Source organism: Poecile atricapillus, chromosome 2, assembly GCF_030490865.1.
Source record: "Poecile atricapillus isolate bPoeAtr1 chromosome 2, bPoeAtr1.hap1, whole genome shotgun sequence".
Lineage (NCBI taxonomy): Eukaryota > Metazoa > Chordata > Aves > Passeriformes > Paridae > Poecile > Poecile atricapillus.
Genome location: NC_081250.1, coordinates 148,260,348 through 148,282,877, shown reverse-complemented (window position 1 = coordinate 148,282,877; position 22,530 = coordinate 148,260,348). Strand labels below are relative to the sequence as shown.

At 38.1% G+C, this 22,530-nt stretch overlaps 1 protein-coding gene across 1 annotated transcript in view; it reads left to right on the top strand.

The window, feature by feature from the left end:
• Positions 1–22,530, top strand: part of FAM135B (family with sequence similarity 135 member B) — a 122,313-nt gene that overhangs the window by 85,198 nt on the left and 14,585 nt on the right. The window contains exons 7-10 of the mRNA XM_058832484.1: positions 12,471–12,624; positions 15,282–15,331; positions 17,989–18,144; positions 20,167–20,240. Of these exons, the coding sequence (XP_058688467.1) occupies positions 12,471–12,624; positions 15,282–15,331; positions 17,989–18,144; positions 20,167–20,240 (434 nt within the window). The remainder of the gene's footprint in view (positions 1–12,470; positions 12,625–15,281; positions 15,332–17,988; positions 18,145–20,166; positions 20,241–22,530) is intronic.

Genomic DNA, 22,530 nt, shown 5'->3' with positions numbered 1-22,530 from the left:
GAAGCTGTCAGGGCTTAGGCTTTTATTTTGTTCTCCTTGTTTACCTCTGTCTTCTCCGTGAGTATCAAATACTTGACTGTGATTGCTTGCAAAACACAAGACTTGTTGGATTTATCTCTGATCTGGTTTGACAAAGACTACAGAAGTCAAAATCTTTTACCCACCTCTTTGGGGAAAAACGTAAGTCAATCATGATCCAAGTAGAAAGTCTGGGATAGGCAGGAGCATTTGTAAATAATAATAAAAAATAACAGTCCTGTCAATAGAGACATGATTTCTTTCTGCTTGCATATGAATCATAGGAACCTACTTGGTAACATTTGTGGCTGTGTAACAGGCTGAAGGAAACAATAAAATAAAAACTCTGCCTTGGTAACGAAATGTCAAACTACTTAAAAAATGAACTCATAAAGGTTGAAGTAATTTTTCACTGTCAAAAGAGAGTTAAATATTTCCTCTTTAGCCATTGTTTGACATTGTTTCTAATGTTTAAATTTGCTAAGATGAGGAAAAAATCAGAAATAATGCTGTGATTGTTTAATTTTTTTATCTCCATTTATGAAGACAAAGGTAATTAACCAGCATGCAGCAACTGCTCTGATTATAGACATTTCAGCAGTGAATTATGAGCAAAACTCTCAATAAATTGATTTGGGTGGGCAGGGTTGGCACTGAATCTCTTCTCTCCTATGAGAGTCTGTGTGATCAAGAACCAAAATAACCTACTAGAACCTATTTTCAGATCGCACATATAATTTCAGAAGCCAAGCCAGTGGTAGTAAAATGACAGGGTTCAGTGATCTTGGCCACCTGCTGTAGTAGCCTTGAAAGCAAAGAATGCAATTCATAAACATCCTGCTAATGGGCTGGAGTATCAAAAATCACAAGGCACTCATGTCTATACCTTTGTTATTTATATAATACATTATTATTCTTAGTTTCTTGATGGCTCCATGCCATGTTGTAAGACAGTAGATGCATGTTCCCCACAACTAGCACCAGTGAGTGTTGATAAAAGCAAAGGCTCAGCCTGTTGGATTGATGTAGAACATAGTCAAATAGACTTTTTTATTATTTTTTTTTAGTGTATATGGCCTATTTGAATTTTAGGTTTCCCAAGAGAAGGAAATATATCCTATTTTTTATTGTATTTATGTGATGCTTGAATAGTGGTCCTCAGATTTTGCTTGTGGCAGCATCTAGTTCATAAACCTCTTTTCTACAAAATGTGAACAAGAGATGAGGAAATTCATCCCCTCATTTAAGTTAGACTTAATTTTTATCATTTCATTAGTATCCTTTTTGCGCTTTTGTTGTCTCTGGTCCTTTATATATTCCTTTCTTTGAAGAAGAGGATCCCTGTCTTTGCCTTTGAGTCTTTCCTTCTGCACAAATGGTGCTCCAGTGTTTGAAGTAAGCAGTTCCTCCTCTGTGCACCAACATATTTGTAGCTGAGAATAGTCTTAAGAGAGTAGCAGGATGTCAATTTTTTTGGTTTTTAGGTTTAAAATGGCATCTTTGTGTGCTTCATGTGCTCAAGGTCTTCATGCAACTCAGGCACAGTTTGTTGGGAAATTTCAAGTAGCCCCAATTAAGTTTTCATTGGTATGACCTTCTGCATAAACAGAGCAAGAGTGGTTGCAATGGGGACATTTCTTTAATGCTTCATTAATTCATTCACTGTTCAGTGCATCCTGTGCTTAGGGGCAGGATATCAGTCAGGATAACCCTAACCAGTCTGATTCCAGTGAAAATACTGTACCTTAGAAATAGAACTCATCAAATATTTGATCTCTTTGATATTTAATTTTGATGTGCTTCCTGTCAACATTTTGGAAAGGTAAAGAAGAACCCAAATTTCAGAAAGCCCAAATGGAACATCAGTGGGACAAATACAGTGGGACTTGAGTTATTTCTGCAGTCTGACTGATGTGCAGACAGTGCAGAGTCAGCCTGGTTCTCCTCCTGTATATTGAATCCCACTGACATGTTATTTTCCTAGCAAGAAAAGAACCCCAGACTCTGTGGTCAGAGACAGGAAAGAGTGGTGTGACTGCTGAGTTCAGTCCACCACGTCTGTGGGAAACTGTGAAATAGGCATATATTTTGGAATATATTTTCCATATGTGTATATATATATATATGTATATATATGCATATTTATATATATATGTATAATTATATATATATGTGTGTATATTTTATATATATTTTAATATATGTATATGTCCATATATATGTATATTTGTGTTTATATGCACATATATAAAATATATATATAATTATACACACATATATGTATATTTTTATATGTGTATAATTATATATATGCATATATATGTGTATATTCTATATATATTTATATATATGTATGTATGGAATATATCCACATGTATATATGGAATTTATTTTCCATACTGTCTTCTTCCTAATGTCTACTGCTCCCCACATTAAATAATTGTGGTGGTGTCCTGTGCTATTTCACATGACTCAGCACGTGCCAATTTATCTAAATTCACAGTGTACAGGTGAATTTAAGGTATGATTAAATTTGTATTTGTATTTGTAGTTCATTATAAGGTTTTAAAAGGTTTGTTGTGGTGCTTAAGTGTCAGGTCTTGAAATGTGAAGTCACAAGGACTCGATGGTTTGCAATCACCAAGGAAAATGTCTTTGGAAAAAAAAAGAAAAAAAAATAAAGAAGGGTGTTTCATTTCACTTTGAAGAAGGAAATACTTCTTTCTAACTTGACTTAATAAGTTGTTTTTTTTCCTGTGTGGGCAGTGAACTGTAAAATCAATTATTCCTGTAGCTCTTGTCATACGTGAACAGAGGTCCAAGCCTGAAGTCACTTTCTCTCTGCCAGTCACTGTCAGTACATAATAGAGCCTGGCATTTCTAAATAGGAAGCTGCAGTCCTTGTTGCTTCTTTTATTAAATAAAAAAACATGTCAGAGTGACCATTTGCTTTGTGTCTGTGCTTCAGAAAGCAACAGAGCCAAGTAGTTTGGTACATGCAGTTTGATAGAAGTTCACTGTGTTTAATAGCATATTCTGCTAAAAAAACATGAGAGAAATGGTACCTGAAAGAGAACAGAGCTGAATTTGTTTGTTGGGTCCACAGGAATTGTCAGAGTGTCTTCAGCCAGCTCTTGTGTCAGCTGTGGCCATTCTCTCTTGAAAGGACGAGACCTCCACCTCCCCACACACCTCCCCACTTCCATCTCACATCCCTTCAGTTCCTCATTTTTCTCTAAGATGATTTCCACACTCACATTACACCCAAAAATATATGCTCTGGGGCTGATTGTCATCTTCTTGGAGTCAGCAATTGCTGCTGAGTGAAGACTCCAAATCATGCTGTCTGAAACATTTCTCCTATTGAGGGAAGAAAATGCCTATTCAAAGTCAGGATGCTTTAATTTTATTTTTATTTCTCTGTTCAAAACTATATGATTTTAATTTCTTTTTTTTTTTTTTTTTAATAATGCAGTTAACTGTAAACTTCTGTAAACAAAGCCAATAATAACTTATAAAAACCTGGGGAAAATGATTTATTTAATTAGTTAGCTCTTTGTTCAAATACTTAATATCAGACAGTATATAGCATTGATATAAAGAGAAATACTCTGCCAGCTGCTAAACTGTATAGTTACACACCATAAAGCCATTTCCATCCCAGCCAGAGCCACAGCTGAGCACATCCTTCCCTGTTCCTAGGCAGGCATACAAGTTGAATCAAAACATTTTTGACATTTTCTGGTGTCCTGAATGGCAATTGTAATGGCACAATTGTTCTAATATCACTGAACAGGGTTTCCTCTTCCATGCATGTGTGTACATACAGGTGGGAGAGACAGAAAGATGTTAACAACTGTTCTTTTAAAAATTTACTGTTTTATGCTGCTGCCTGCAGAGATGAGTAATAACAAGGCAGCTCTTCAGCTCAGGGGTCCTCGTTTGATCACAGAAACAGGAGTGGATTTGCTTTCCTTATCTGTGAGTTGGCAGCATGGACTCTTTAATCAGAATGGACAATGTATTAAGGCCCTTTTTGATGTCTTCACTGTGTTATTTTTGGTTGGGAGATCATAATTTGCACCATAAGTGTGTATGTATTAATAAATAATTTAAAATGACATGTAAAGACCAGCTTTAGATAGATAAATAGATGATGGATGGATGGATGGATGGATGGATGGATGGATGGATGGATGGATAGATTTTTATATAAATCTTTTTATCTAATCTATCCCTTTTCTTCATAAACATATATTTTTGAATGTTTTTGGTGTTTTTTTCCCCATAAAATTGTAATTATTCAGTGTTGCTCTATCATCTTTTAGCCAAGAGATACCACAGTGTGCTTTGTGAATGTTTCTCATGCAGACTCTTAGTAATAACAATATGAAGATCTGGACTAACATGTCATTTTCAGACACAGAGGTAACAGAGGGAAATAAAAGTACACCCAAAGGTTTGTAGTGGATAGGGTGACATCAGGCTGGCAATGTAAATAGTGAGATTCCTCAGGGCTCCATCCTTTTCCCAGTTCTCTTCAACATCTTCATTAACAACTTGGATGCAGAACTTGAAGAAATATGAAGTAAATTTGTTGATGACACTGAATTGGAAGGAGCTGTCGAGTCCCTCAAGGGCAGAGAGGCCCTGCAGAGGGATCTCAACAAATCAGAGAAATGGGCAATCACCAACAGTGTGGAGATTGACAAGGACAAGGACTGGATTCTGCACCTGGGATGGGCAGCCCTGGATGTACAGACAGACTGGGGAATGAGAGGCTGGAGAGCAGCTGTGGGATGGGACCTGGGGGTCCTGGTCAGTGGAAGCTGAATGTGAGTCAGCAGTGCCCTGGCAGCCAGAAGGGTCAACCCTGTCCTGGGGCATCAGGCACAGCATCACCAGCCAGGCAGGGGAGGGGATTGTTCTGCTCTGCTCTGCTCTGGGGAGGCCTCACCTCGAGTCCTGGGGGCAGTTTTGGACACCACAATAAAAGATATAAAGGTATTTCAGAGTGTCCAAGGAAAGGTTATGAAAATTGTGAAGGGCTATGAAGATAATGAAGGGTCTAGAGGGGGTCTAGAGGGGAAGACATATAAAAAGCAGCTGGGGACTAGGAATTGGATTCAACGATTCTAATGGATCCCTTCCAAATCAGGAGATTCTATGATTCTATCATACATGATTCATACGGCTTTCCTTGTGCCAGATGATTCAGTGCTCATCTTAGAAAAAGGATGCCTTGGGTCAGACTCTGACTTTGATAAGACATTTCCCCCAGTGCTTAATTTGCTGCTAAAGCAATGTTTTTATGGCTTTAATTTTCTCTGTGCTGATGTATAACCCTAGAGATCAGGTGAAGAAAAAGGATTTTTCCCCTTCTTATTTATCATAATCAGAATTGTTCAAGAACTTCTATAGAATACCTTATATGTGCCTTTACATGAAGAGCCACCATGATTGTAGGCATTTGTGATGATCCATAGGATGTAACATGTCCTCCCGTCACTAAATTCAGTTTTTAAAGTGATGTGGGAAATAGAGTACAAATAATTGAATAGAAATTAAAAAATTGTGAAATGCCCCCTAAAAGAAAAAAAACAAAGAAACCAAAACATTTGTGCATGAACTAAAGTATTTTTTTTTGTATTTTTACCTTTAAATTCTAAAATATATTGCTATATGAACTTTATCTTGATGAAAATGAAAATAAAAATTAAAAAAGAGAGCCAAAAAACTTTATTCTAAGGGAGAAATATTTTTTTTTCTTTTTCCTTCTAAAGGGGTCAATATGAGACATTTGGAACATTGTCAGTTTTTTGTTCCTCGTAGAAGAATTTTAAGGGAAATCAGTGCAATCTGTGAAATATATTTTCTTTACTAAAATGATATTTTTAGATAGTAATTTTCCCTAAAAAATACTTTCCTGGACACTCCTTCTTGGCCAATTAGAAGTAAAAAACCTACAGCCTCCATTTAGAACAATTACAATACTGGAACAGTGAGACACAATCATTAGAGCTGACCAGGAGAATTCTCTTCTATCTGTTCAGAGAATGCTCTTTTTTGGGCTTGATTGTTCCTACTTTTCAAGGGTCTCGAGTCAAATACTTTCTAACTGCTAATTTTGTACAAAGTGTAAATTATCAGTGAACCTGTCACTAAGTCTGACTGCAATGCCAAATATTTTTTCTATTGCTTTATTATCCCAGGGGTTTTAACAAAGTAGCTCTAATTTTTAGAGGCAATAAATGTCAAATTGTATTTATGAAATACCAACTGATGTTTTCTTACATAACAGATTTAGTGAGAGGCATAACATAAATAGTTCCATATATTGTCAATGCATTTCTAATTATTGCTCATTATTGAAGCTTTGGATTAGTGTTATTAGTGTAACTGAAATGGATTTAAATATAACATAATAAACCAATATATCAAATACAGATTAGTAAATCAATACAAACAAAGCAATTTATTAAGTTGATAGAACATGCACATCCGAGTCCAATATTTCTATTTATCTTAAATGTTTGGTCCTCAGTTTTATTTTTTTAATGGAAAATATTAATTTTCTCAGTTTTCCATGGCTGTTCCTCCTGTAAGCATGCTGTCTTCCTGTAGGTGGATATTAGAGGAAAGAGATTTACAGGAGCTGGCTTATGTGGGTGTCTCTACCCTCAACAATGTGCTGTGTTTACATATCTGCTGCTGTCAGATGAATACCAGAAATGCATTGTTTTTCTGCCAAATAGGATCAAGATTTGTGTACCATGCCTGTTAAGTGTAGTCTGTGGTCGCTCTGTTCAATAAAAAATGTTTAAAATTCCAAGACTGGGCTGAGAAGAAACAGTGTCACCACAGAATGGCATCCACAATCTGGCCTCCGTGGGCTTCCATCTCTTTAAACTATGGGGTTTTTTAGATTTGCCAATAATTTTTCACTGCCTGGCACAGGGATGTAAAAGATGTTTGTATTGATGAATGAATTAATGAGGGGGAGTTGTTTGGGTTTGGCAGTTTTCCATAGCTGAATGGAGATGTAAATATAAATAAACACACATATAGAATCATTAGGGGTGGAAAAGACCTTTAAGATTATCAAGTCCAGCTGTCAGCTCAGCACTACCATCATTTATACCATTAAACCATGCCCTCAAATGCCACATCCAAGGGATTTTTGAACACTTCCAGGGATAATGATTCCACCACTTTTCTGGGCAACATGTTCCTAAGCTTGACAACCCTTTTAGTGAAGAAATCTTTTTTAATATCCAATCTGAACCTCTAAAATCACTTTATGTGTATACATATGAGTTTTTTTATATATATGCCATACATATTTATAAAAATATTCTTAGTCAACCCAAATGCAGATTTTTTCCTTGTTGTTGTTGTTGTTCTTTTTGGTTGGTTGTTGTTTTCCCTAGGAAATATCATCATTAAAAGGTTTTCATTTTCAATCATCTAGATTATTTTTTTCTCTTTAAATTGCATGTAGGTTCTGTCATAAGAATGACTCAAAAGACATTCTTTGCCCCTTCAGTCTTCTCTGAGAGTTCATTTTAATGTATTTTCATGATAACCTCTTTAGGACAAAAATAATTTCTGATATGCAACCAGTTACAGAAAATGGAATAAAAACAACATCCGAAGTAGAGAGTAAAGCATTGGACCCTGAGTTTGAAGCCAGAATAGAATTTTCATATTAAGTAATCAAAATGGGCTTGCAGACAAATGGGCAGATGCTGTGAATTTAGAAACAACATTTATCTTGGGGGGCTGAGATTTATCCCTCAGTTCCAAGCAGTTCTGTAGATCTTTCCCAGAAGCAGGTAAGGTAGGGCAGCTCTCTCTGCTATTGGAAAACAGTTGGAGACTGAAAAACGTCAATTTAGTCTGGAATGGCTTTTTAGTATATTAAAATTTTTGACAGGCAATCTGAATCTGAATTGTGAAATGTGTTAGGAGTTAGATTAAGCATAAAGGGTCTCATTTACCAATTGTTAGTGCTATTGTTGAACACTGAACATAGTTAACATAGCTCATGAAATTGCTTTAATACAAAACAAATAAAAGCTACTTACTGTGCATTACAAAGCATAAAATTCAGTTGGTGCCTTTTGATATTAGATAGATGTAGTACACAGGTAGTGAATATCCACAAATTGTTTTCCACATTTGAATAATGAATTGACATGAACCTTATTTGATGAAGGTGTTTGCTTCTTGCAAGTAATTTTCCTTTCTCTTATTATAAAGGAAAAAGGACATTTATAAAGCTATACAGTCTAATTACAGGAGGAATCTGTTGACTGATAAGAGCACTGCACAGGGAACCAATTCATTTAAAAGGCTAATTTACTTAAATGTTTTCAATTGGGATATTGCAAAAATGTTTAGTTTGTTTGGGCTTGTTGATATTGAAGGCTATTTTACTTGGCTGGGTAAATCTAGCAGAAGGCCAGCTTAGAGGATAGATGGACAGGTGTCAGCGATGGTCCAGTGTTGGGGTCCAGCTTTGCACATCATGATCAAAGTGAACTGAAGCCTTTACATTCCCAAAACACTAGGCAGTAGTCTTTATCTCACATTTGTCTAGATTTTTATTTATGTGTTCATATAGTGTGAGGGCTCCCTACCCTTGGCTGGGGGTTTGGATCTAAATGATCTTTAAGATCCCTTCCAGTCCAAACCATTCTGTGACTCTGTGATTGATGATGATCACAGTAAACAGGGAAATGGAGAAATTAGGTCTGTATGCTTAGGATTCTTCATGAGGAAAGAGCTTCAGAGCTCTTCAGCTTGAGAGAGTTTAAGACCTTTGGAAGAAGTTGCAGGAAACTCAGGAGGGCTACAAGGATGTTGTAAGGTTATGCAGGGAGAAAATTAAAACAGCCAAAATTCAGGCAGAACTTAATTTGTCGACTGGTTAAAAAATACAAAATATTTGTATAAATACATTTAGAAAAAAAGGAGGGCTAAAGGGAATTTTTGATCTCTTTTGCCCTAATGACGTCACAATGGAAAAAAATCATTTTGTGTTAGTATTTATTGGCTTCTGTGTTATCATCTATTAGGTCTTAAGTCTTGAAGTGAAATTTGTCAGAAATTCATGACCTCCCAAAATTTTCAGAAATGAATAAGGGAAAAAGTCAGAGATGCAGTGTGCCACTACAGACAGGGGTTGCCTTGGAAGAGGAAATCAGCACAAATGCATTTTTCAATCAGCAAGAAGAATCTGTCTACCTACAAATTAATGAGATTAAAGTAACAGTAGGTCAAAGGAATTATTTCAAAAGGTCATGAGAATCTTTACAAAGCAAACCAACATGTACTTTTACAATGGATATTACAAGCCCAGAGCAGCCATCAGGCTTTGTGCAAGGGGGTATTTTCAGATTCAGTATTATTTTTTTATTTAATTAGAAGTTTGTCTTGACCAGAAGTAAACCAATATTTGTCATCCTGAGTCAAGAAACCTGGAAAGCTGAGTACTTTGTAGCTGTTTAATGGGTCACAGCCACTATTTTTCCTGAGATCTGGTTTTGCAGCAGTGTTTCCCTCAGAAGAAGCACGTGGCATATTACCAAACTCGATTTGTCAGTATTGTAGTCTGAATTTGTTTCAAGCTATTGGCAAGAAAATAGGGAATCACCTGAATAAAAGAAGAGGCAATTAAAGTAGCAAATATGAAAGGTCTGCAATCTTTAGATCATCCTAAAAGAAGACATTTCTTGATATTTCTCAGCTTGTGATGGATAAGTGATGGATATCCAGAGATGGATAAACTGATTAAGCTGCAGCAGTTTGTGGTGGCATCATCTGGCAGATGCCTGCCCTGCTGGGCCCCTGCAGATGAAGATGCACAGACCTTAATTCACATTAGTTTAAACTGTCCCTGAGGGGGGTTTAATAATCTCTGTAATGTCCTGCTCTGTATCCTGTATGTGTGTGACAACTTTCAGAAGAAGCAGAAACAACCCTGTGAGAGCAGTAATACTTTTAAGTCACTGAAGAACTAGAAATTTGGAGCTTGTCACCTTTTTTTTTCTGTCACGCTCACTTTCCAGCTCAACAAAAAGATTTTTAAAATTAGGATGGATGTTACCATTAAACAGCAAGGTTTCAAAGCCAGTTGCTTTGAAATAGAGTAGAACTTAATCAAAATGCTTAATGATATGACCTCGTACTCATGCACAGCCCAAAATGGTCTGTGCAGCGCTGTTCCTCTCGTGCAATGGCATTCTCAAAGCACAGCACCTTTCTTTGGCACAGTCACCCTTCCCAGACAGCTGAGACAGGAAGAAAAACAGAGCTTGGAGAAATCTTTCAGCTCTCTATTCACACAGATATCCCACCTACATCTCACAGTATGAGATGAAGAAAACTTGTAAACTTGAAGAAAGTTTGCATTGCAATGGGGATGCTGGGGATAATTTTACTTGCCTGTTGTGGTTGTACTCAGTGCTCCTAATTCCTTGTCTGCAGTTTTGAACGTGGTCAATTGTCCAGTGTAAATCAGCTAAGGACAAATTTGAAAAAGCACCATAAGATAGGAAGAAAAACACTAAAAAATTCAAAACTGGACTAATTGAGTAATATTATAAACATTAATTTAGGCAAGTTTTAAGCCTACCTGCAGGTGCATTTTCCTATTACTTTTTGTGTTTCAACTATAATCTGTGCCAAGGAATGGCTCAAAATAGATCTATTAAAGTGTAGCCATGCACAACACTTTGTCAGCATTCATATAAACTGTGAAATTAACTCGCTTTCTTCCTTCTCATCAATGTAGCTTTTAAATGCCAGACTAATTTTTGCCTAAAAGAAAAAAAAATCAGCTGTGGATAATAAAGGAGGGCATATTTTCATGACATTGTGACATTGTACATCAATCCACTTCAAATTTTCTATTGTTCTGAGCAGCGTTTCTTTATGCTCCCTTTTTTGTTTTGGCCATGGTGGGAGTAAAAAATATTGTGCTGAGGCTGGAGATTCTGAAACCTTAGAAGAAGAGCCAACTCTGTCAATTATCATCAGCTGCTTCTCTGCAGGCCTAGAGAGGAGTTCCTTTTGTGCCTACCACAGAATCCCTGTTAACTCTTTAAAGATTTGCATGGGAAGCTGAGGGAAACATCCTGGCTCAGGCCAAGATTTGTCAAATACAGGTTTTAGGGAACTAAAAGGAAAAAAAAAATCACAGGAGATATGCTGGAATGTGGTTGGTTCTTCTCTATTGCTCCTGGAGATGTGCAGATTTTGGGACTGTCCAAGAAGGCAGCCAGCACCTGGCTGGCCTGTAGGAATTCTTTCTTACCCCAGTAGTGATAAGCAGTGGATTAATTTGTAAATTATCCATGTTTCACAAACCCAGGGATTAATAAGTAGTTTCATTTTAAACCTAAGCAGTTCAAATTTCAGATATCAGTAATTTATGCAAGCATCTTTTGACAGAAGGGAAAACTTCTGATTTATGATGCCCTAATGGAAACTCAGCTTACACTCTAAGTATAAAAGTGTTGTTTGGGAAATATTGGTAAACATGCTGTGATATGTCCAATTACATTCTCCCACAAGAGATATTCTAACACAGACAGTGACCCTGGAGTACAGAGTGGCTCATATTTGTTGATGGGATAACAATGCCATCTGCATTTATTCACTGATACAGATAACTGCACCCCATGGTACCATCAAGCTAAAACCTTTGCAGAAGGCAATAAGGAAAGTGAATGTAGACATCTTTATAGTTCCTTCCACCCCTCCTCCTCCAGCAGAGAGGGTGTATTTCACACAGGACTCTTTGCTCTGGGCAGAGATATTGGCTCCACAGTGTGGGCTGGACAGAGGTAGAATTCTCTGTTGGACTGTTTGGTCTGAGGGTCTTTTCATATGACATTCTTGCTGAGACCTAATAGTTTTGTTATGGTTTGTGCAAAATGAATATATTGAATGAGATACTCTTGGATTACACATCTAGCTAATTGGGTGGCTGGGAGGTTGGGATGGTTAAAATCTCTCTTTGCTTCCATCTGCTTGATTAGAATTGAAGAATCATGGAATGGCTTGGGCTAGAAGGGGCCTGAAATATCACCTAGTTCAAATGCCCTGCCATGGGCAGAGACACCTTCCACTAGACCAGGTCACTCCAAATCCCATCCAGCCTGGCACTGAACACCCCCAGGGATGGGGCAGCCACAGCTTCTCTGGAAAACCTGTGCCAGGGCCTCACCATCCTCACAGTAAAGAATTTTGTTCCTAATATCCTGTCTAAACCTACACTTTTTTTTTTAGTTTAAAGCCATTACCCCTTGTCCTATCACTATATACTTTTGTAAAAAGAGATGAGTGGCTGTCCACAACTGGGTTTTTGTGGAAACCTGTCACACAAATGGAGACCATGAATTTTAATTTCCCTACTTTATTTTCTTGATACTTTTGCTACACAGGGCAGCTTTTATGTCCCATCTGAAAACTGCATGCAGCATGCATACAAGTGGCATAAGGATCTCTGTCTTCTGCTCCTGAATGCTCAAAGGGGTCTTCACACCTACTACACCCTCATAATGAATGAGATTCCTGATTTGCCACAGCTGAAGTTGGGTAAGTGAAAAGGTGTTTGAAATCACTGAATATTTTACACTGCTGCATTTTTAAACACATACTTTAGTACTAAAATTCTTGGTCTGCTCAGAGACTTTAAAGGATTTTCATGTGTTTTGGGATAAGTGTTTAGTTTTGCTGTTAAAGATGACTGACTCTTCAGATTATGTGAATCCTTTAATAGGTTTTGGCCTGATGTGTAGATGGATAAAATATTTTGATACATTTCTCAGAATATTTGCCTTTTGGTGATTTTTTGCCTCAGCTGCATTTTGAAAAGTGTAACTTCCAGTTCTGAATGGCAATGAAACCTTGGGAAGATATAACATATTTGTTTTTCTTTTGAGCAAACATTTTTTTATAATTGGAAAGAAAAATCTGAAAGGTGATACAAGTGGGTTTAAATTATACTCCCTTCTTTATAACTCACAATATATTTCTCCACTGTCAATTGCAACTTGCTTTTCAAAATTATTCTGATTTTCTTCCTAATTCAATTGTTTAGTAGATTTTCTGGGGTTTTTTTGGCAGAAGGTTTTTTTGGCTGCTCAGGCCTCTTAGATGTAACATGCAGGTGCTGGCTGGCTGGATTTACAGGATGGACTTCTGGAATTTGTGTTTAGTCATCTTTGTAATGACAGCATGAGGTCCTATGAAAATGAGACTCATTCATCTCATTCAAATCCTGCTGTCTCACCTGTTTCTTTGAATTCAAGGAATGTGCCTCATAATTTCACATCTGTGTTTTTGTGTCTTTGTATTTCTGTGGTGTACAGGTTTTGAAGTTACCAGTTTTGTTATGTTGCAGAGATAATTGCATTAGGAGGATCAAGTGCATTGCCCAGGATGTTTAAAAAGGGAATAAAATTTTCCAGTAAAGTCCTCATATATAAGAGCCATCAAACACAATGCATTATGCTTCACACACTTGTGGACTTAAAGGATCCTATTTTCCACTTCATCTCTTGTTTCCCAACATATATATCCCTTAAATATAGTCTAAAATTCATAGTTAGGTAACAGTGTGTCAATCCAGCCACAAGAGAAAAAAAAACAGTAACAAAACAGCATTTTAACTTGCAGTTTATGAGTTCCCAGACAGAACACAACACGCAACAAAACTGCTTCATGGATCTTGGTTATCAGGAATAGATAACAGAGGGTTTGTGGCTCACCCAGACAGGGGTATAGGTTGTGAGATGGCAGAGCTGTGCATGGATGAGTGACCACAACACCAGGACCAGCCCAGAGCACACATTTATGTTCTAAACACCATTTTCCTGGTTTTGAAATGAACACTGGTACTGAAGCAGGCAATTCATTTGCAAATGTACTTCTTGTAACACATGAAAATTTGCAAAATGCAAATACCCTTTTTAGCCTCTTGAGCAGAGTGTTATTTGCATCATTTTATTCACAGTCTGCAAAACTACGAAAGATTTGGTTTTAAGGCTGATCTTCTGACACCAGTTGCGAAAGTTGGTAAAATTATGGGGTGTAAGATTCATGCATTAAGATGAATATAAATCAAATTTTTTATGTCTGTCTCCTTACATTCTTTGGGGTGAAACATGCCCAATTAAAAATATGTTATCTGACACAGGCAGTTCTTTCTAATTTGGGATGGCATAAACTGCACCTTGCACTTGCCACATTTGTCCACTGACCAGGGGAAGAATGTAAATGGCTCATTCAGTTGTAAAATCTATAATGGTCATGTTAATCTCATAGGTTTTTACAGAAGGTTAAGATAAATCCAAGAATATAGATCTCTGCACACTTCCTTAATTATTTTTTTTTTCCTAGCTTCATGAGTAGTATATTTAAAAATAAAGTATCTTACTTTAGACATTAAATTGGGAATGGTTATTTCCCACATTTTACCAGCTCAGATTGAGTCTTTTCAAGGCACGACCCATCTTAGTCTGCCCTTTCCCATTTATTAGTGCTATCTGAGAAGAGACATTTGGGGATTGAGGCGGGGATTGGTCTGTGAGTTCTGCTTTGTTCCTGCTTTGTTTCTTTACGACACCATTAGAAAGTTCCACATTGTAAAATCAAGCTGCTGAAGTCTGGGGGTTGATTGATGTCCTCCTTTTCCTGATAGTTTGTGGTGTATTTGAAGCAGTGTCCCTGTGCTGGATTCTTTCAGGATTGCATCAAAACACTGCTGCTTGCAGTGGGGAGGTAATTCCAACTTCACAAGGCAGTAGAGAGATGCCCAATATTTTACTATTCAGGAATTTGATGTGGATACACAGTTCTCTGTAGCACACTGGAGACAACCATTCCTTGCACATCGTTTGCTCAGACTCTTTATTCAGTTCTACACTTGGCCATAAATACCAAAGGCTAAAAAAAATCAAACTTCTAGTAAAAGGGAATCAACAAAGAGTCAAATCCTGTTGTCTTTGTCACCAAAAAACCAACATTTTCTACTGGTTTAGTGGTCCAGGTTGCATAAGCAGAAGTTGCACCTGCAGGAGTACAAAGTGGGTTGCAGAGTGCCCACATGCAAACAGAAACTTGTCTGTCAGGAAGAATACCAAGATTGGTACCCAAATGACCAATTTATCTTATGAATAAACAGCAAAAAATGAATATTTCACATTCACTGTTCTCAACCCTGATGTCTGTCTTTGTGTTTTTTTCCCCAGAGGAGCTATCTGTGGAAGAGACATTCTCCCAGCTTTGTATGGAGCTGCAGGTATTTCCTTCATCAGAACCTGCCAATAGGTTTTTCAAGTCTGTTTTTCAAGTGCACTGTGACAGCCCAGCAATACATTAGAGCACGAAAAAAGGGAATTTGGTGCCATCAGAAAGTTTGTTTACTGTTTCTCTTCCACCAACAATTTTGCATAACTTTGATTAGTTGCTTATAAGGTGTTCCTGCCACTTTTAACAAGCCACCAGCTGGATTATTCTAGCTTCCTTCATTGAGCCTACCCCAAGTATCAGGATGACAAAAAAAATTATTTGGGGTAGGTTTCAATTATAACTCTTCTGCTAACAGAAGAAAAGGTATTTTGGCAGGTTGTACAACCATATATTTTCAAATAAAAATACCTAAATGTGTTTGGAGGATCATGGGAGCAAAAAAGTGATTTTGGCACAGAATTACCAGAGAACAAACTACTCTCTTGAATTTGCTTCTGCCAAGTTTATTTCAAGTGAGACAAAGACAAGTCATCAAGAGTGCTAGGAAGAAATGCAAGTGCCAGCTGATCACTGAAAAATCGGAGATTTTACATGTTTTATTTATCATAGGATCATAGAATCATTAGGTTTGGAAAAGACTTCCAAGACCATCATGTCCATCCTTTGACCCAATAGCACCATCTCCAGTAAACCATATAAACAATGTGCCACATACTCATTTTTGAGCAATTCCAGGGTTGGTGATTCCACCACTTCCCTGAGGAAGTGAATCTGGTAACAATTAATGGAGGGAAGATGAGTCCAAACCAAATGAGAAGTCCATTTACATTCCTGCTACAAATTGTGAGCTAATGTTTGTCAGCCATGGTTTTAAAACTGTTTCAGATGACAAATTTATTAGTTTTAGGTCCTGACTTGGATACTTTGAAGGAAATCTGATTTCACATAAAATTGATTTAGAGAAGCATAACTTATTGGGCTCATCTCTACTAGATTTAGAAGTTTTAAGGATATAGGACAGACAATATAGTCTAGAGTCTTCTTTGGACTAATTTTCAGTGCAGTAAGACTCCCACAGTTAGAAATACTCCTTCCTCCCTTCCTCCCTCCCTCCCTGACAAACTCAAACATTTAATAACCAGTAAATTGGACAAATAGACATCACACACCTATTCCTAAAATGTCTTGCATTAATAATGCATCTTGCTTGACGACTGAGATTTCAGTTCATGATGTAAGAAACAGCTTACTGACTTAACAAATAAAAAATTAACACTGACATACAGCATATAAAATTGGATGCCATAAAGTAAATTGTGCCCTGACTCTGCAAAGATAAATTTTTGAGCAGGATCTTTTGTTTCCCAGTACCCCCCGGATTTTTCCCACACCAGAATGGGTGCTGGAGTTTGTGCCATTTCAGTTAAGTCATTAAAATGAAATAGCATCCAAGCAGTGTAAACTCAGTGACAATATCTGTTCTATCCACACACAAATTTTCTCTGCTTCTCTCACACACAGACAATTTGTTTTTAATCATGGCTTAGTGTCACCAAGCTGAAAACTACCTGCATAATAAAATGTGAAAAATAAGCAGGTTTTCAGCTACAGTGCAGCCCTAATCAAAAAGCAGACACAGTGACTAACATGGAGGTAAAATGCAATGTCTGTCTCTCATTAAAGAAATTAACAAGTTGTGAGGTGGGTTCGTTCAGCCTGGAGAAGACTCCAGGGAGAGCATTTAACACCTTCCAGTACCTAAAGAGTCTACAGGATAGCTGGAGAGGGATGTTTTACAATGGTACATAGTGCTAGGACAAGTGGGAATGGTGCTAAACTGACAGAGGGCAGGTCTAGAGTAGATATAAGGTAGAAATCCTTTATTGTGGGAGTGGTGAGACACAGGCACAGGTCACCCAGAGAAGCTGTGGATGCCCCATTCCTGGAAGTGTTTAAAGACAGGTTGGATGGGGCTCTGAGTAACCTGGGATAGTGGAAGGTGTCCCTGCCCGTGGCAGGGGAGTTGGAAGAAGATCTTTAGCCCAACCCATTCTATGATTCTATGATTCTATGAAATTGTGAAATGAGGACATTTCTTGTGCAGAGGCTTTGCTTTCTCACAGAGCTTTAGCACAGAGCTGGAGAGCACACCAAGACCCAGCATGTTCTAGTGTGGGACATGGGCAACAGCACACTCTGGGATGTCTGTTTTCATCATGTGTTGAGGACAAAATGTTTTGGTTTGAGGCTTCTTGTTCAGTTCCCCCTCAATCACCCCTTTGTATTCTAAAGTGACATGGATGAGAGGGTGCCTTTTGCTAAAAGTCTGGCCATGGTTTATTATTTCAGAGCATCCAGCACCATCTGGTGGATAATTTGGAGCCCACATGCTTTGATTTTTCCCCCCACCCAGTTACTACACCTGCAGTAAAGTGTCTGCAAAAAATTATTTGTTCCCGCTTCTTGCTCTCTAATTGTTTAGCTGAGACCATTTGAACTAAAATATGTGATTTCAAAGTGGGAAAAAAAAATCTCACCAACTTTATTTGGGGTAAAATAATTGAAAATGGCAGCTTTAGTAATAATATTTTTAAATCAAAATAATTTTTTCTTGGTGCTGTTGTTCCTAAAAGGACTTAATATGATGTATGAAGTTATTTTTTTTCATAACATTCTTGATGTCATAATTTCCTTTCTATCCTTCAGCTGATGAGCAATCCAGAGAAGATGGCAGAACAGATAAGCAAGGACCTCGCCTGGCTTTGCTCTCACCTCCTGGCCCTGTGGACCCAGTTCCTAGAGGTGGCAACGCTCCATCCAGAAGTCACAGCTTATCTGACTCAGGAACATCACATGCTAAGGGTAATCTTAAGAAGCTAAAAGGATGTTCAGTAATGGTTACCTCCTGATAAACATTAGAGATTTATTGGATGTATATTTCCAATCCAATTCCCCCTCTATGACTATTTATATGAAATGGGGTGAGCACAACAAGAGTTGAACAGGAGGGGGAGAAGAGGCGAAGCAGAGGATTTGAAATCACATATTCAAGTTTTTGGAATGAAGATGATTTAGTTTGTGTGATCCAGGATCTTACAGAAAATGAGTAACTTTGAACACCAGGATCAGACATAGAACGGGAGGTGGGTGGGCGGGGATTATATGTCACCTGTACTTGTCATAAACACTTGTTTTAAAAAACCCAAATATCACAGTGGCAAATAAAAAAAATTACAATTTTATCTCAACTGGTTTCACAAAACTACCATAAGGAATATGGATTTGTTTTCTTCACTGTCATATATATAGCTATTTGCCTTTCTCACAACGAAGTGCACACAACAAATTATTAATATTGTCGATGTTGAAATTGCTACTTGTACTTGGTAATAAAGAAGGCACAAAACCACTTGTCATTTGAGCGAATGTTGTCAGATCTGCTTATGTGATTAGTTCAGCAAGTGTTCTGTCTTTCATCAGGACGTTCTTGGTTATTGAGCAGACACCAGCACATCACCTGAGCTGAACTCAGTCTGATCTAATCATTAGAGCAGGGACAGTAGAGGAAAGGGCAGGATTCACTGTGCATGCATTAGGAGTGTGCAGTGTAGGTGTTGGCACCTCAGCTCATTTCTGCTCCTGTCAAAGTCAGTGGAGGTCACAGTGACCAGAACGAGTCTCCCCCAGAGTTTGCAAAAATGGAGCATAAAATTCAGGAAGAGGTGGCTGAGTGCCTGATGCTGAAACTCCCCTGTTTAGTCTGATGAGGTCTCCCTTGACTCTGAGGTGGCTTTCTCTGGTGGCTTTCAGTCAAAGAACCCAACTTTGTGTGCTCCCAGCTCCAGCAATCTCAGCCTCTGGTTTGTTCCATCCTTAATCGATGTCAACTGTCCTGACCTTTGTCAAATTACATAACTTTGTATGCTCCTGTTCCTCCCCATATAAACTGTGTGCAATTATACTTTTTCAGGGTTTCAGAGCCCTAAATGAGAAGTCCTACTGTTAAGAGACAGTCTTTTTGAAGGGATGCTCATCCTTTGTTCAGTAAGGCCATTTGCTAAAGCACAGCCAGGATTTAGGGAGATGCTGAGATGCTCTGACATATGCTTTTCTCTGCCATTTTCTGTCCCTGTAACAGAGGTCACTTTTACAATTATTATTAGGAATGTATGGGCTGCAGTTTAACAGCTCAGTACATTTGATTGCATATTATGCTTGATCCATTTAAACTAAAAGTTTATTACAGGGCAGATAACAGCACTGAATTTTTTATAGCTTATTTCACACTCTGTGCATTGCCAGCCACTTCATATCCATGGCTCTTTTGTAATTGATTATCCAACACTGAACAGATCTAATGTCCATGAAGGGATTTGAAGAGCTCTCAGTTTGTAAGTATCATGACATAGACAGGTGTTTTTCTACTGTGATAGGGCTCATTCTCCTCTGGACTGATATGTAAGACTTCCTTTGCTGTTGTGGTAGTTTGAGAGTCACTGTGGATATTCTCATAGACGAGATGATCAATTATGAATTGTTCTAATTTAGTAAGTCAGTCCACTACTTCTTTTGCACAGAGGGAAAGGAATAAATCTTTTCAACTTTAATAATACAGGGGGAAATGGTAAATTTGACAGCTTTTAGAAAGTATTCAGAAGATCCAGATAAGCAAACTTTGATTTATTGTCAAAGTCTTCTTACCTCACAGCAAAATATGCAACAACAAGAGCTACTTTGCGCAGGACTAGGAAAATGAAGCAGTATCGAACTCTTTTATAGTGTCAACACTAAGGAATCTCTTCCTGTCAATGCTGTGTTCTTAGATGGATGGCACGTGTCACCTTTCAGCAGATCTTAGGTTTAATTTGTGTGTGTCTCTCTCAGGTGAGAAGATTCTCAGAAGCCTTCTTCTACACTGAGCACCAGAAACCTGCTGTGCTCATGTTCCAGGAAGGCCTGTAAGTAACCCATTAATATTCCTCTGTCTCTGGAGTGACTGAAAATTTACTTTAAAATATTTTGCAGTCAAGAAGGAGATCTTTTTCTGCAAGGTATGAAGGAATTTGGTCTGAAAGAGGTCATTGGCTCTGTCTTAACTCCATATTGTAAACCATATTGTAAACCTATTGACATGAGTTTCAAAAGTAAGTGACTGATCAGGCAGACCCCAGAAATAATTCATTTCAAGATACACACACATATATATATACATATATATATTTACCATTCATCAATTAACTTCCTAAATGAAGTGCCCTAGATCTGGCATTGGTAATTTCAGTCAGAAATACCTGTTGAAAAGCAACAAATCTTAATATTTACAAATTTGGTTTTTACCATAGACTGTTCCAAAGTAAGTATTTCCTTCTGCTGGAAAATTCCTGCTTGTAACCAAACTGTGAAGTGTAAGGAGCCAGTCTTAAAGCTATGCCAGGGCAAATCCTGCCTTTGATTTTAGCCCATGAAGCCAAGTGGAGGATTTGGATGATACTCAGGACCTGACCCCTGAAGGCAGAATTCAAAGAAGGATGCTCAGATTTGAATTTCTGAGTAATCAAGGTTATCCAGACTATTTGTCACCATGGGCAGACCACAACATTACCAGTGTGAAACCCATCTTTCAGAAGGGGCTGAAAGGCCATGACATCAGGTCCTGTCACAATGATGATTTTTAAGTGAGACATTTGCTTCTGACCTAGTGCAGAGGACAAAATTGCTTTTCTCAGAGCTGTCATTGGGGACATTAAGGCTGATTCAGAGTTGATGGAAAGGGCCCTGACTTCATTAGTGGATGGGTTGTACAAGGGTGCCTTGTTCTGCCAAATTAGAGCAGCACCATAGCTGCAGGGTCCCAGCTGTGTTCATTTTGTTCTCCCATGTCAGGATTTTAGGGAGCTGTGTAGCTGTGTACAAGGAAAAGCCCATGTCAAGATCCTGGGGTGAGGATACACACACTTATGGCCCCATTCAAACAAACATAACCCCACACAGGGGAAAGCCTAATTGCATGAAGTGCTTCTATTTCTCCAGGCAGTCACAAAAGTAGCCCATTTCCTGCAGGTAAACATAATGTTTTTCTCAGTGGTTATCAAGAAGGGTAAATAAAAAAAAAACAAAACAAAAAAAACCAAAAAAAATTAAAAGATCAATTAATTGGTCTGTGTAAAAAATTTAGTCTATAGAGGCCATGTGGCAGAGTCAGGTTTTCTTCCTGTATTTCCTAGATGATGTAGTTGGTAAAACAGAGTCTTGGCTGTCAGAGTATTATTGATATTGTGAGTGGTAGTAGGGATTAATTGGGTTCACACTGTCAGCAGCTGAGATCAGTGCTCAGTGTGCCATGAGCTGTAAGATTTGTCCCCCGTTTTGTTTTTCCTTCCTACCAGACAGGAGCTGTTTTTGCCTCCCATGCTGTTGTGGGTGTGTGTGAAGCTGTGCACCAATGTACCTGACAGCATTTGACTGCTTAGGCAGAAGAGGACACACCATTCCCAGCAGGCTGGGTGTGGCACAGGGAGGAGGCCTCTAGGAGGTCACACACCCTCCTTAGATTTTACAGACAAAAATATTTCTCCCTGCTCACTTTAATATCTATTATTTATCTTTTTCACAAGGGTAGGTAGAAATCAGATAAGGGATAACAGCTTTAAAATGAAGAACAGATTTGCTTTCAGCTGACCATCGAAAATATTTTTGCCTTTCTCTCTGTATTTCATGTTTTTCCCATTTTTCAAGACAGATGCTTAAATAGAAAAGCTCATCAGAAGTAAAAATATATTGTATTTATTATAGCTGAACACATATTCATCTGCTGGTTTAATTTCACATTCACTGAGGAGAGCCAGGTAGCATTTTGAGTGGCCTAAATGATGGAGACAGATGGGGGCTACAAAAAAGCCAGAGAGGGACTATTTACAAGGACTTGTAGTGACAAGACAAGGGGGAATGGCTTCTAACTGAAATAAAGTAGGTTTATATTAGGTATTAGAAAGAAAATCTTTATTGTGAAGGTGGTGGGGCACTGGAATGGGTTGGTCAGAAACTTTGTGGCTGGTCCATCCCTGGAAGAGTTCAAGGCCAAGCTGGGCAACCTGGTCTGGTGGAAGGTGTCCCTACCCATGTCAAGGGGGAGAGAACTAAAAAACCTTGAAGGCTCTTTCAACCCAAACCATTCTATGATTCTGTGACTCCTTCAAGAGACAGTGGCTGAGTAATGTGCCTTAGCACTTCCAGATTCACACGTGTGTG